Source organism: Notamacropus eugenii, chromosome 1 (assembly GCF_028372415.1).
Source record: "Notamacropus eugenii isolate mMacEug1 chromosome 1, mMacEug1.pri_v2, whole genome shotgun sequence".
Classification (NCBI taxonomy): Eukaryota; Metazoa; Chordata; class Mammalia; order Diprotodontia; family Macropodidae; genus Notamacropus; species Notamacropus eugenii.
In genome coordinates, this window is record NC_092872.1 from 124,734,008 (window position 1) to 124,749,631 (window position 15,624).

At 37.6% G+C, this 15,624-nt stretch overlaps 1 protein-coding gene across 11 annotated transcripts in view; it reads left to right on the forward strand.

Moving 5' to 3' along the window:
• TLN2 (talin 2) overlaps positions 1-15,624 on the forward strand; it is a 565,589-nt gene that overhangs the window by 514,208 nt on the left and 35,757 nt on the right. For all 11 annotated transcript variants that reach the window (XM_072612946.1, XM_072612883.1, XM_072612950.1 and 8 more), the window contains one exon: positions 6,139-6,246. In XM_072612946.1, the coding sequence (XP_072469047.1) occupies positions 6,139-6,246 (108 nt within the window). The remainder of the gene's footprint in view (positions 1-6,138; positions 6,247-15,624) is intronic.

Below are 15,624 nucleotides of genomic sequence, written 5' to 3' on the forward strand. Positions count from 1 at the left end.
CCAGGAAATAAGTCTGGTTGGACTTTCTGGGAAAATCTTCACAGTGCTCAAAATTGAACATCGTAACAAGCTGACTGGCACTAGCTAATAAATAATAAATAATGAAATAATAAATAATGAAAAATAATAGTCTTGTGTGCCAGAGCTTTAAATAATCAACCCAGCTGGAATAAAAATTCTACCTGAATGTAGGCAGTTCAGTAGAAATGTGTTTCAGAATGAAGAAGGTAAAATTCCAAGTGTGATAGATCCATTTAAGTGCCTGGTTATGTTGTTCTAGGTATTAAGTGTGTAGATACTAGTGTTATCTACACTACTGTGTAGATAACAGTGTTTAAACAGAACACAATTCCTGCTCTTATGCAGCAGGGCTAGAATTAGGAGAGTGAGACACACACACACACACACACACACACACACACATAATAAGTAGAAAATAGAGGAGTAAAAAACAATGCAGTGTATGAAAACACCAAGGATGTTGGAGGGAAAGTGGCAGCAGTTAGGGGTGGGGAGGGAATCTGTGAAGACTTCTTGGAGGAGGTGGCAGTTAAGCTAGGCCTTACATGCCAAACAGTAATTTATCAGGTAGTGAGGGAAAGAAAGGCCATCCAGGTATAGAGAATGTTGTACAAAACAAGGTATATTCAGGGGACATAGTTGTCTAATTAGGCTGGAGCACAGTACCTGGTGAGTAATATGAGATTACAGTATAAGGGTAAGATGACACCTGATCATGGAGAGCCTTGAATACCAGGCAAGACATAGACCTTTATTTGTTGATCATATGGAGCCACTGAGAATTTTTGGACAGAAATATGAAGGGAATAGATCTCTATGCATAAGGAAAATTATTCTGGCAATGGAAAGAAAGATGGATTGGAGTGGGGGAAAGAGTAGAGTCTGTCTGTTAGAAAACTGTTATCATACTCAAAGTGAAAAGTAATGATAAGGGCCTGTTGTGGGGTGGTGGCATTGGGTATGAAGGAATGGGGCTGGATATGAGAAATATTTTAGAAAGAGAATCAATCGGTCTTGGTAATGACTTGGCTGTGAGATGAAAGGAAGAAGGAAAAATCAAAGTTAATACTAAGGTTTTGAACATTTTTCTTTCCTCAGGCTGTAGCCATGTTCCCAAAGCAACTGCTAGTTGTAAGGAATTCATAGGAATTATGTGACTCGTAGATTATAGAAGATAAAGGTAAAAGATAGGAGTTTTAAAATAAAAGGTTAAAGATAAAAATTTATATATAGCCACCAACTGGGACACATGGGAAGGGTTCTTTCAGTGTATACACCGCATGAATCTCATCCATGGATGCAGATCAGTAGAATGGAAGAAGTCTTTGGCACATGATATGTGATTAATAAGTGCTTGCTGATTGCTTGGTTATGCCTAGAAGTGATTGATTACAATCCGTTTATACTCTGAAGGACTCCTATCCAAATCTTCCTCTAAGTCATCCAAAAGGGGTTCATCCATTGTACCAGGGGCTTACTTATAAGCTCTCTTATAAATAGCCGGATATCAAAGGAGTTTATAGACTGTTCACCCTTGCTACATGACTAGCCTAACCTTCTCTTCTAGTCAGTAAGCTCCTATTAAGTGCTTACTGTATGCCAGACACTCTGCTAATTGATGTGAATACAAATAATTTAAGCAAAAGAAATATAATCTTACATTCTAATAGAGGCAGACAACATATAAAGAAAAAAAATGAAAAGCAAGGGGGAAAGAGGTGGGGGAGGGCAAGTGGGTAGTGAAAGCCAGAGGGGTAGGAGTGGAATTCCCAAAGAGGGATAAAGTAGTGAACACGGCTGGCCAGGGAACTTTCCTTAAAATGGAGGTTCAGGAAATAACTGACTAATCTGAGGAAGGTACCCTGGGGGTAGAGTGATCTTTCAGGGTGAGACAGTGTGATCTTCTGTGGTCAGAAGGGAGTGTTTGTGAGTATGTGTGTGTAGAGAGAGGGGAAAACAAATTTCCATTTCCATATGTATATACATATGTAATATAAATATACGTATAATTTAAATTATGTATGTATGTATATTATGTGTGTAACATATATTAGATGGAGAGATAGATATGGATACATGGAAATTTAGGTAGCTAAATTTTTAGTTTGTAGTGTGTCTGCACACTCCTGACCAGCATGGGCCTCTCCCTTGTCTTTTAGGAGTGAGATCTCTCAATGAGAGTGGCAGGCTTTCTTTGTAGGTAACTACCTAGATGTGTGATTTAAGAGACACTGAGAGTTACATCTCCCCTCCTCATTCCTGACCCCCTTCCTTGAGCTAGCAGGGCATTTTTATTTATGTTCTTTGTCCAGATGGCCCTTGTTAAAATGCAGATATGTTCCTGATAAAGGATAATGGATTAAATTAATTAGCCCAAGATAGAACACCATGGGCAAGTGGGCACCTTTGCTACCTGCAGACAAAATGAAGGTATTGGGTATCACAGGAGGTAGAGAACAGAAGAGGCAACCTGATTTGTGATTCACCTCTAGAGTGTAGAATTAAGAGCATAATACACCATCAGACTTAACAGTGACTCATAAGACAACCTAACCTACTATTTGCCTAGGATTCCCTTATCCAGAGTAAATGCTAGATCTCCTTTTACATTTATTGGAGACCAGCAGCAAAATTTTATGTATTTATATGTGTGTGTATATGTATATATATATGTATATATAATATATTTATATTTTTAAAATAAGGTATTAATTCCATCACCTAACTTAAGTTACTAACATAAAAATCTGAGTTTCTCTAAATTTTTTTTATTTTTAAATTAATTTAATTTATTTCTAATTTAACATGATCAGCTTTTTCCCAGTAATTATATACATAAATTAGATGTGTCTTACCCATAAGAAATTCCAGATTAGTTTACTCCAGCATTCTACCCTGCCTTGTATTTTAAAGGGATGTTAGAGACTATTGATTAAGATTCCCTCATTTTATATTTGAGGGACTCAGGACTGAAAAGTCAACTGACATGCCCAAGAAAGAAAGAAGCAGTTATTCATTTCTTCTACTATATGCTAGGCACTATGCTGTTTTATAATATCATCCCATCTGATCCTCACAACTCCCCTAGGATGTAGAAGCTACTCTTAACCCCATTTTACAGCTGAGGAAACTGAGGCAGACAGGTAAAGTGACTTGCCATGGGTCACAAAGCTAGTAAAATTTAAACCCACATCTTCTAATTCTAGGCCTAGTGCCCTATCCACTAAGCTATCTATGTGCCAACTATGACAAGTTAGCAACGTCTTATTCTACCAAGTTCCAGTCCGGTGGTCTTTCTGTAACACCAAACTAATGTTCCTATTAAGCAAAGGAAGTGTCATAAAAAAAGGTAACGCTGTTGCCTAGAAAAATCTCACAACATTGTACAAAACAGAAAAATGACAGAATAAAGCCAAGTGCAGTAATTAACCAAAATCCATCTCTCTGCACAGATAATAGAATTTTGACAGAATCATGTTTTTACAGGCACATCTTGCACACCTATTATACATAAACCTGAATTTAGCAAATGGATAATTTAAGGGACAGTTATTTGTATTGCAAAGAGATTATCTATTTTGTAGTAAGACTTTCACAGGCTTCTTTTTTCAAATAGTATATTTCTCAAGCGTGTTTCAAATATGATTCAATTTACAAAAATTTAATTTATATACAATCCAGAAGCACATCTACAGCAAACAAGAACCAACTGTTCTTGAAGCTGGTACTTTGTTACATATTGTTTGCATTTCTGTGATTGTATTTTGTGTTACATTTTGAGAAATCATTCATCCTTCTTGAATTATCTGGTAAAACTCTGGGGGAAATGTCCTTCTAAAACAGACCAAAGGGCTACTTTGGACAGAGTCCCAAAGAAGCCTTCATACATGGAACTCATCCATTTGTAAATGTTTAGAAAGCCCATGACACTCTAAAAAAAAAAAAATCACTGGATTGGGAGTTAGAGTAGCCCAGCTCTGTCACTTACAATTGGTATAAACTTGGGAAAGTCTTTAATTACCCTGGACCCATTTTATAAAAACAGCAAATATAGCATTTATCTGTTGCTTTTAACATTTGCAAGGCATTTTACATATACTTCCTCATTTGATCGTCACAGTGAATCTTTGAGATAGGTACTATTATTTTCCTTATTTCAAAGATGAGTAAACTGAAACTGAAAAAGTTAAGTGTCTTGTTTATGTGTGGCACACGATTTAAACTTAGGTCTTCCAGACCTCGAGTCTAACTAGCACTTGAATCCACTGCTCAACCTAGCTACTTAATCTATTAAATGACACATGAATGAGTTAGCCTCTAAGTAAGGTCCCTTCGAGTTCTACAGCTACGTCTATTTATTCCAAACCTATAATTTAATAATTATAAAAAAATCCCATTGGAGAAACTGCCTCTACTAAAGCAGTCGTTAACACATTCTTAGGCCCCTGAGACATGACAGGGTCACATAATCAAAGTGTTAGAGAGCTGGGATTTGAACCCAAACATACATTAACTGTAAGTCCCACAAAACCTCTATAAGAATCTAGCCTGATATGTTTTGCAGAACTCATTGGATGGTCTGTGCTTATATTCCAACCCTCTCTGGCTTCTATTTCCTCCTCTAAAACGAGAGGGTTGAATTAGATGATCTTTAAGGCCATTTCCAGCTGTAATATTCTGTTGTCCCACTCCCGCCCAGGTGTGTGCTTGGAAGCACTCACCACTTGTTCAATTTTCCATGTGTTTGCCGCTTGGATATCTGATTCATTTTTTGCTGATTTTAAGAGAGTGATGGAGAAAATGTAAATAATGCAGATTTAAAAGTGTATCCTGGGGACATTTCTTTTTTCTGGAGAGACTGTTGTTAAACATTTACCAGCTTACTCTTGGGCCCACCCCAGTTTGCACTGCCTGGCTTTTTTTTTCTGCTTCACTGAGGGAGTACAGAAATCCACTTCTATTTAAAGTGCAAGGTATAGAGACAGATGAGATTTCACAGTACTCTAAGTGGGAGAGAGAGCAAGCATTAATTAGCCTGCTGCCAGGGCCCAGGCTGTTGTCAGCAAGCTAAGGTGCGTGTCATAGCAACGAGTGAGTAGTGTTGTAAGTAACCATTCAATTTCAGTTTGAAAAGAAAGTAAGAACTAAATGATCTTGTAATGGAATGAGCCCTTGCACCCACTCTTACAACTCGGGGAGAAAGTGTCTGTTTTACTACTGTTTCTCTCCTGAAAGCTGATATTTTATTCACCTCTGTAATAGGAACTAAATAAGGGAATCAGGCACCTCAGATTTCAGATAAGAGACTCGGAAAACAACCTCAGAGTTGTCTACTGTTTGCATAGGATTCCCTTACCCAGAGTAACTGCTAAATTTCTGTCTGTATTTATTGATGTTCTGAACAAATAAAAAATAAATTCTTTGTTAAATTATTCATTTCTTCCTATTCCTAACACAAAGGCCAGTTGAGTTTCTCTAAATTATTTCCAACTTTTGATTTATATCTTCTGATAGTATGATCAGCTATCCAGTGACCATAAAAATATTTCGCATTGTGGCCCTTTATTCTCCTCACTTTTGAGAACCATTTCTATAATATTTCAAAGTAAAACTTGTAGATTTCCCCTTCCTTCTTTCCCCCCCGCCCTGCAATGTTAATAACTGAGAAATTCGATTTTAAAATTCACTTGGTCCAGTGGAAAGAGTCAGGATGTGGAATCAGGATCCTGAGTTCCAATCCTGCCTTTGACACATATTACCTGTGGGACCAGGGGCAAGACATTTTATATTAAATAACACATGAATGAGTTAATTCTCTAAGATCCCTTTGAGTTCTAAAGCTATATTTGTTTGTTCCAAACTTGTGATTTAATAGGTATAAAGAAATCCATTGGAGAAACTCTCTCTACTAAAGCATTCATTAACTTTCAGTCTTAGGCATCTTCCCTGACCTCAGTTTCCTTATCTGTAAAATAAGAGCATCAACCTAGATGTCTATCCTTGCCAGCTCTACCTCTACAGTCCTATGAATTTGAGGGGAAAACTTCCTTTATCTGCTTTGATTGGTATATGATTAGTTCTTCTTACTTCAAGGTATGTTTTCCTTTCTCTCCTTAGCAAGCTTCCTACCATGCCGATGTTGCTGAAGATGTGAAAGCCAGAGCTTTGCGATATGGAACTGAATGTACCTTGGGATACCTGGATCTACTGGAACATGTCCTTGTGGTAAGAAAAGTATATTTAATTTCTCATTCTCTCTCTGTCTGTCTTTCTCTCTTCCTCTCCATCTCTCTCCTCCCCCTCTCTGTCATGCCTCTTTCTCACACTCTTCCTCTCTTTTTCCCTTTCTCTCTTTTCTTCTCTCTCTCTTTCCTTTTTCCTTTCTCTTCCTTTCCCTTTCTATCTTTTCTCTTTTTCTCTCTCCTTTTCTTAGACTTTACAGTAAAATGTTTTTAGAACTTGTCTCTCCTGGGAATTAAAATGTGTGGTTTTTGTATGTTTTCCATCTGGAGACGGACCATGGACTACCTTTTCATACAGTGAGAAACAATAGTATTTAACTTCCATACCTTTTTAAATGCCTTTCCATCTGTCATCTCATTTCATTGCCGCATCACCCCATTAGAATGGAAGGTAAGAGGAATACATCCATTTTTCAGTTAAGGAAACTGAGAAATAGAAAGGACCAGCACTCTACCTTCTTCCATTGCATAATATTTTAAAAAGTCTCTATTCTGGACTTCAAATCTATTAGGATATTTAACCTGATTTCTTTTGTGTTCCACAAAATGGCAGATATTCTGGAGATTGTTCAGATGACCTTGACAGCATAGAATAATAGTAGGGGGAGAAGTTGGTGCCACAAGTGAGAAGAAATCCGAATTCTGGTCAGACCAAAAATGACTTTATATTGATTTAATAGACTTCTTTTTGTTTGTTTAGTTCCTCCTCAGCATCTGTGATGATTTCCTCCAGTAAAATGTAAGCTTCTTAGGAGCAAGAACTTGTCTTTGCATATCTCTCACCTAGCACAGTGCCATTCACATAGTTACCACTTAATAAAAGTGTATTGAATTTAAGTAGCTTTTAGTTAATTTAGTTAATTTGAGCTAAATTCCTTAATTTCTGTGTCTTGGTTTCCTTATCTATAAAGTAAGAAGGAGAATAAAGAAGCATTTAAAAAAGCATTTATTAAGGCAGCCAGGTGGTACAGTGGATAGAGGCTAGACCTGGAATCAAGATCTGAATTCAAATATAGCCTCAGATACTCCTAGCTGTGTGACACAATGCGCAAGTCACTTTAATCTCTAGCTGCCTCAGTTTACTCAACTGTAAAATGAGCATATTAACCTCTCAGGGTTGGTACGCTTAAAAATGCTTTTCCGTTCCTTATTAAGCACCTGCTATGTGCCAGACTCTGTTCTAAGCTTTTTATTCGTATCACATCTGATCCTTGTAACCCTAGGAGGTAGGTGCTGTTATTCTCATTTTTCAGTTGAGGAAAATGTTGCAAATAGAGGTTAAAAGAGTTGGCGGGTACAATAGATCTAATCTGACAGTGGATTGGAAGTCACATCTATCTTACTCTAGTTCCAGTTGGGGCAGGGAAGGGGAGATGGACAAGATGATATGATTTCTAAGATTCCGACTCTAAAATGCTTTTACCATTTGAGGCTGTAAAGTACTAAGAGATTGCTAGTCTGTGTCCTTGTAGGCTGCCAATGTACTTAATCCTCTGAGCAGAAACCTGTGGGCTGGAGTGTCCTGGAAAGGAAACAGTTGCAAATGTTTGTTGCCAGCTTTAATGTCTACTTAAACTGGTTAACTTCTGAAATATAGATAAAATAAAACTTGAAATACACACACAGCAAAGAAACCTAGTTAAGAATGCTGAAACCAATGAGATCTCCATATTAGAATTGGCCCCATGGAAAATACTCACGTGCACTGCATGCTGCCACATAGGTGCGGAGGGACTCTTTTCTCTTAGGACTAGAGGTCCAAGAACTAGCCTAACTAGATTCAAAGAAGTTCATTATCAGTCATCATCATGATTTATATTTTGGCCAAAGCAACCCATAAAATGGACAAAATTCCAAAATGGCTCTCCATCCTGGATGGGGGCCTTCACTTAGAGAATCATGGTGGCAAAGGGTTCTAAGAATCACAGTTCTTAAACTTTCCATAAAAATTAATTTATCTGTTAGATCTCCTCTCTTGTGATCTTTATTCAGATAAAAATAAATTGACTTAAAATGTTCAAGCTAGGTCCCAATTAGTGCAAATAAGGAATCCCTGCTAAGTGGCTGCATTATTTGAATTTGCACTGCATATTTCCATCGAGCTATTTATCATATTTTACATATACTCTTACTTGGAATAGTACACATTTCAAATAATGCAACCGCTTGACACTAAATCAACCTAGCTGTGTAGAAGTAACTAAATTACTTCCATATTAGCATAATTGAATCCAGAAGTCATAAAAAAGTTTTAGCTTAGTGAAAGAATGCATCATAGGTTTTATTTGAATAGGCAAATAAAGGTGCTATTAGACTAATAGACTCTCAGAGTTGTAAAAGATCTCAGAAACCATCTAACACAACTCATACTCATGCCACCCCTCTTAAATATCCCTAGCAAAGAGGAAACCCTGTTTAACCTGCAAAGCTATTCATAACTTGGCCCCTTCTTGCCTTTCCAGTCATCTTAGATCCTTCCTCCTTCCTTTCCCCCAGCTCAATGTACTGTATAATTCAGTGACTCGGCCCTCCTTCTTCTCCCTTATATAAGATACTCCATCACCCAGCTCCAGGCATTTTCACTGGCTGTCTCCCATGTGTGGCTGGATTTCTCTCTCTCTTCATCTTCATCTTCTGGCCTCTCTGGCTTCTTTCAAGTACTAGTTAAAGTCTCACCTATAAGAAAACTTTTCTGATCCCAGATAATGCTGGTGCCTTCCCCACCTTGGTTCTGTCCAATTTATCCTGAATATTTTGTGTTTCTATAGAGTTGTTTGCAGTTTCACCCATTAGACCTGTAAGCTTCTTGAAGACAGTGACTGTTTTTTGCTTAGCATAGAACTTAGCACATAGTAGACATGAAAGAAATGCTTATTGACTAAGTGGTGACCCGGATTCTACTTGAGAGAGAGCTTGAACTTGACAAAATCCTACGGATGTGTAATCAGACTATCACGTGGTTAGAGAAAAAAATAATTAACAAATTGAACAGAGGGATAAAGATTAGAGGGTAGAGACCACATGTGATTACAGTAGCTCTGACGTAACCTATTTAGAGAGACTATTAATTTTTTAAAATGAGAAATGGATAAGTATAAAGATATTGCCTGTATCACAAAAAAAGTGTAATTGATAAAAAAAAAAAGTCACCAGAACCAGATTAAATGAAATAAGAGTTAGAGAAAATACTTAATCTTCCTGTTCAGTGGAGAGACATAGTAACCAAGGATAACCTCAGTTTAGAATACATTAAGAAGGAAAATAGAACACTTTGAGCAGTATGTTCTTATAAAATAGTGAAAAGTTTTTGAAGGGAAAATGAGCTTCCAGCCAGATTTTCATGAGATCTGGCTATGTCCAGTTCTCTAGATAGTGCTTGAAAATGAAATGAGAATGAGAATAAAAAACACAAAATAGAACAGATATGCTGGTGTTACTATGTTGATCCACATTTCTTAGCAATGCTAGTAGAATTACCACATTTGATGTCTTTCACCTATGTTCAGAAACGGCAGTGACATTTAAGAACATTGTCTAAAAGAGGTCCTAGATGTGATCAGATACATATGGAAAATCTGTCATGCTGGAGTGGACACCATTTTTAAGTGCCTAGGAACTGATTTTCAAAATCTTCCAATTAGAATAAAGATTTTAGAAGAATAAGAAGGCTCACAATTGATACTTTCACCTCCCCCAAAACATTGTTGTTGAGAAAGTCTCAGTGAGAATTCATGAATTGAGGATTTCTTTATGAAAACATGACAAAACTTCCTTTCATGGATTCCATCTTTAATGCCACAGAACTGACTATAGAAGTATAGAGAAAATAAGATCCTGTGGTATCTATTATTGAGTGATTTTTTTTATTAATTTATTTAACTTTTAACATTCATTTTCACAAAATTTTGGGTTCCAAATTTTTTCCCCATTTGTCCCCTCCCCCACCCCAAAACACTGAGCATTCTAATTGCCCCTATCACCAATCTGCCCTCTCTTCTATCATCCCTCCCTTCCCTTGTCCCCATCTTTTCTTTTGTCCTGTAGGGCCAGGTAGCTTTCTATACCCCATTGCCTGTATTTCTTATTTCCTAGTAACAAGAACGGTACTCGATAGTTGTTCCTAATACTTTGAGTTCCAACTTCTCTTCATCCCTCCCTCCCCACCTATTCCCTTTGGAAGGCAAGCAATTCAATATACGCTATATCTGTGTAGTTTTGCAAATGACTTCCATAATAGTTGTGTTGTGTAAGACTAACTATATTTCCCTCCATCCTATCCTGCCCCCCATTGCGTCTATTCTCTCTTTTGATCCTGTCCCTCCCCAAGAGTGTTGACTTCAGATTGCTCCCTCCTCCCATTGCCCTCCCTTCCATCATCGCCCCCACCCTGCTTATCCCCTTCTCCCCCACTTTCCTATATTGTAAGATAGGTTTTCATACCAAAATGAGTATGCACTTTATTTCTTCCTTTAGTGGAATGTGATGAGAGTAAACTTCATGTTTTTCTCTCACCTCCCCTCTTTTTCCCTCCACTAAAAAGTCTTTTGCTTGCCTCTTTTATGAGAGATAATTTGCCCCATTCCATTTCTCCCTTTCTCCTCCCAATATATTTCTCTCTCACCGCTTAATTTCATTTGTTTAAGATATGATCCCATCCTATTCAATTCACTCTGTGCTGTGTGTGTGTGTGTGTGTGTGTGTGTGTGTGTGTGTAATCCCACCCACTACCCAGATACTGAAAAGTTTCAAGAGTTACAAATATTTTCTTTCCATGTAGGAATGTAAACAGTTCAACTTTAGTAAGTCCCTTATGACTTCTCTTTGCTGTTTACCTTTTCATGCTTCTCTTCATTCTTGTGTTTGAAAGTCAGATTTTCTTTTCAGCTCTGATCTTTTCATCAAGTCCCCAATTTCATTGAAAGACCATTTTTTCCCCTGAAGTATTATACTCAGTTTTGCTGGGTAGGTGATTCTTGGTTTTAGTCCTAGTTCCTTTGACTTTTGGAATGTCCTATTCCACGCCCTTCAATCCCTTAATGTAGAAGCTGCTAGATCTTGTGTTATCCTGATTGTATTTCCACAATACTTGAATTGTTTCTTTCTAGCTGCTTGCAATATTTTTTCCTTGACCAGGGAACTCTGGAATTTGGCCACAATGTTCCTAGGAGTTTCTTTTTTAGGATCTTTTTCAGGCGGTGATCAGTGGATTCCTTGAATACTTATTTTGCCCTCTGGTTCTAGAATGTCAGGGAAGTTTTCCTTGATAATTTCATGAAAGATGATGTCTAGGCTCTTTTTTTGATCATGGCTTTCAGGTAGTCCCATAATTTTTAAATTGTCTCTCCTGGATCTATTTTCCAGGTCAGTTGTTTTTCCAGTGAGATATTTCACATTCTCTTCCATTGTTTCATTCTTTTGGTTTTGTTTTGTGATTTCTTGGTTTCTCATAAAGTCATTAGCCTCCATCTGTTCCATTCTAATTTTGAAAGAACTATTTTCTTCAGTGAGCTTCTGAACCTCCTTTTCCATTTGGCTAATTCTGCTTTTGAAAGCATTCTTCTCCTCATTGGCTTTTTGAACCTCTTTTGCCAATTGAGTTAGACTATTTTTCAAGGTGTTATTTTCTTCAGCATTTTTTGGGGTCTCCTTTAGCAAGGTGTTGACCTGCTTTTCATGGTTTTCTTGCATCTCTCTCATTTCTCTTCCCAGTTTTTCCTCCACCTCTCTAACTTGATTTTCAAAATCCTTTTTTGAGCTCTTCCATGGCCTGAGCCCATTGAATATTTATTTTGGATGTTTGGGATACAGAAGACTTGATTTCTATGTCTTTCCCTGATGGTAAGCATTGTTCTTCCTCATATGAAGGGATGGGAGGAGATTATCTATTCACCAAGAAAGTAACCTTCTATGGTCTTATTTTCCCCTTCCTTTTCTGGGCATTTTCCCAGCCTGTTACTTGACTTCTGAGTGTCCTCTCCACCCCCACCTCGCCTCCAGATCCACACAGCTAGTGCTTAGGGTCTGAGATTCAAATGCAACTTCCCAGCCTCAGGGCTTTTGGTGGGGGCGGGGCTGCTATTAAGTGTGAGATTAAGTTCAGGTGCTCAGGTGGGGGTAGGGCCACCTCACAGGGCTCAGTTCCCTCAGAGGGTTCATGCAGAGACCTTCAACAATGGATCAGAGCTCCTGCCTGCTTTGGGAGCCCCTGTCCTCTGTTGCCTCCACTGCTGCCTCCTGAGGGGGCCTGAGTTATGGGAACACCCCACTCCCCTCTCAGTGAGCTTTGGCACCTGTGGGTGGAGGGACTTGCACGGCCGCTGGAGATTCTGCCCCTGAAGCCTGCTCGGATCTGCTCCTCTTGGTGCCGCGTGGCCAAGGCAGGGCTGGGCTCTGCTCTGGGTCCGGTACGCGACGGACCTTTCGTGTGGGTTTTTCAGATCTATCTGGAACAGAAATCTCCTCCACTCCGTTGTTCTGTGGCTTCTGCTGCTCCATAATTTGTTGGGAGTTCTTCTTTACAGATATTTTATGGGCTGTGGGTTCGGAGCTAGCACATGTGTGTCTTTCTACTCCGCCATCTTGGCTTCTCCCCCGAGTGATTTTTTTAAAAAAGCATTTCACTTGGTTGAATTAGATATATCCTTGAAGGGTATTCTCAAGCAAGGTGTCTTCTCCTTTAAGACATTAAAAGAAATCAATAATGAGAAATGAACATCAGAGAGGACATCAATACTGATTACAAATACTGATACCAAAGTTTAACCACTGTAAATTTATTACCACAAGAATACCAGAAAAACCCAGAAAGCACTTTAGCTAGCAAACATTTGATTTGCTATGGTTGCCAAGTAGAGAGATGGCTGTCAAACGCAATGGTGGTTTCAAATATAAACTCATTTGTAAAATTTTTTGAAGGGTGATTAGGAGAAATATCATCTCATAAAGTAGAGAAAAGCATTAGAGGGTAATACCAGAGTTTTTGGTTTTTTAAAGCTTGGCAAGAAATGCCAACTAAACAAGCAGTCTAAATGCAGATTCCTTTAAAGGGCAAGAATGGAAGGATGATGTCAAATAGAAGAAAAATGGAAAAGATTTATAAAGATTATGAAAACAAATGTTTTATACACTAAGAGCAATGGAACCACTGCCCTTGAACCCTAATATAACAGTTCCACATGTGTTTATAAGGGAGGTAGAAGTACAAATAGAGAGAGAACAGAAGTCGGTCAAACAACTGTACTGGACCAAATGACCTCAAATGAGATCCCTTGTAGAGGAACCCTAATTGTGAAGGTGATGATGGAATGATAGCCAAGCTTTCCAAAGGTGGGGAATATACCAGAGGTGTGAAAAAAATCATGTCCTTTATTGATATACCCCCAAAACAGGTAACTGAGAAAACATTCATTACTGACCCACATGCCTCCTCTCCTACTTATACAAAATCTTCATCTCCAACTTGTCTATACATAAATCAAGGTCATCCTTGAGTCAGGTTTTAGTAGGGAAGAAGCTGATAATCAACAGTAGACCACATCTTTGTCATTTTGCACTTGACTGAAAGATATTGAGATTATGAATCCTATCTTGCTTATCATTTGTAGATTATGGAAAAGCATTTTATTTGGTAGAACAAAATGCCCACCAAAGTTCCTTTTTAACAAAGACATAACAATAGATATAACCATATTCAGTAACATTGATCATAAACATCAAGTGAGATGTACAAATGAAGCTTAAGTGACTTTGCCCAGAGTCACACATTTAGTGTCTGAGGTCAGATTTGAACTCAGGTCTTTCTGACTCAAGGCCAGCACAACATCTGCTGTACCATTTATTCCTGGGCTGTGGGATGTATGTCCATGTCTTAGATAGTTGGATAGCTTTCAGGTTTGGCTGGGCCAGATAATAGAGGAAACAACTGGGGACTCTTTTGACTGGGGGACTTCTTTTTAAACGACAGTTATCCTTCAATATTACCTTGCTCCCATGAATTTTTATTTAAGTGGTTCCAACATCTCCATTAACCTGTTGTCTATTATGGATTCATTTTTTTCCTTGTATTTACTATGGAAACAGGTCTTTCAAACCTTAAATTCTGCAAAATTGAACAGTTTATGTGTCTGTTCCAAACCTACCACCTGGGTTTCTTTTCCATCTTTCAACACAATTATTGTCATTGTAACGTAATTATAGAGGAAATGTACTTCATTTTTGCTTGGCAGTTTGTATAGACTTGTAATATGAAGGTAGCCAGTTCTACAAAGAAAACTGTTAAACAGAAGACAAAGGAAAGGAAGTTAAAATGAGTCTTTCAAAAAATCTGCAAAATTCCCTAAACCTGTGTACTGATTTTCAAGATAATCTTAAAAGGGAATATTTAGATTTTTTCTATCAGTTTAGATCAGGGCTCTATAAATTTATGGTTTTTTAAAAAATATTTTGGTAACTGTATCTTGGTACATTTGATTTCGTTTGAAATTCTGTGTATTTTATTTTATTTATTTAACAACATTATTATGAAAAATGGTTAACAAATTATCAAAAGAGTCCATGACATTAAAAAAGGTTAAGAACCCCTGGCTTAAATCATTGAAGTTATCCAACAGGCTCTTTAAAAAGGTAAATCCCAGTGGCTTAGAAGAAGCAAATTTAAAATGTAAGTACTATTAATAATCTCAGATTATTTGTCAGTCCTAGGGCTTCTTCCCCACCTCTTTTTTTTCCCAGTCACCTGTGCATTTGGGGAACTTGTAACTTATCAGAGCTCATCTCTTTTATTTTGTTGTTCTTGTTATATTAATTTTTGTTAAAATGCTAAAATGTTGATTTTCTAAAGCAGACTTTATACAAAGTAGAGTAAAGACTTGTGCAAATTTCTTTAAGTTTGGGAGACTTTATTATTCCAAATATTCCTTATAATCCCAGTAACAAAAGAAGAAACCAGTATGACTAAGAATTTGAATTATAAATGAGAATGCCACAAAAATTTGAAAGGATATACCCCACTTAAGTGGTTCTTGCAGTCTCATTGGTGTAGGTAGTCCAGTTAAAACTTCTGTACAAAATTGTTGTCATTGGTATTAATGCCTTCTCCATACATTTCCCCCTTTTCAGCCTCATTTCCTTGTTTCTAGAGGTCAGGTTGGAGTTCATTTAATCACATGCCCCATCTTTTTCTCAATTTTTATTCTTTCAATTTGATACAAATTTTGATCTTTGAATAAGTCAGTGGTCTGACTGACTTAGGGATGACTTCCATATCAATGAATCAATCACTTCTTATACATTAAAATAAAATACATTTCTGTGTTTTGTGTGTGTGTGAGAGAGAGACAGAGAGACACTTGTATTCAGTGCT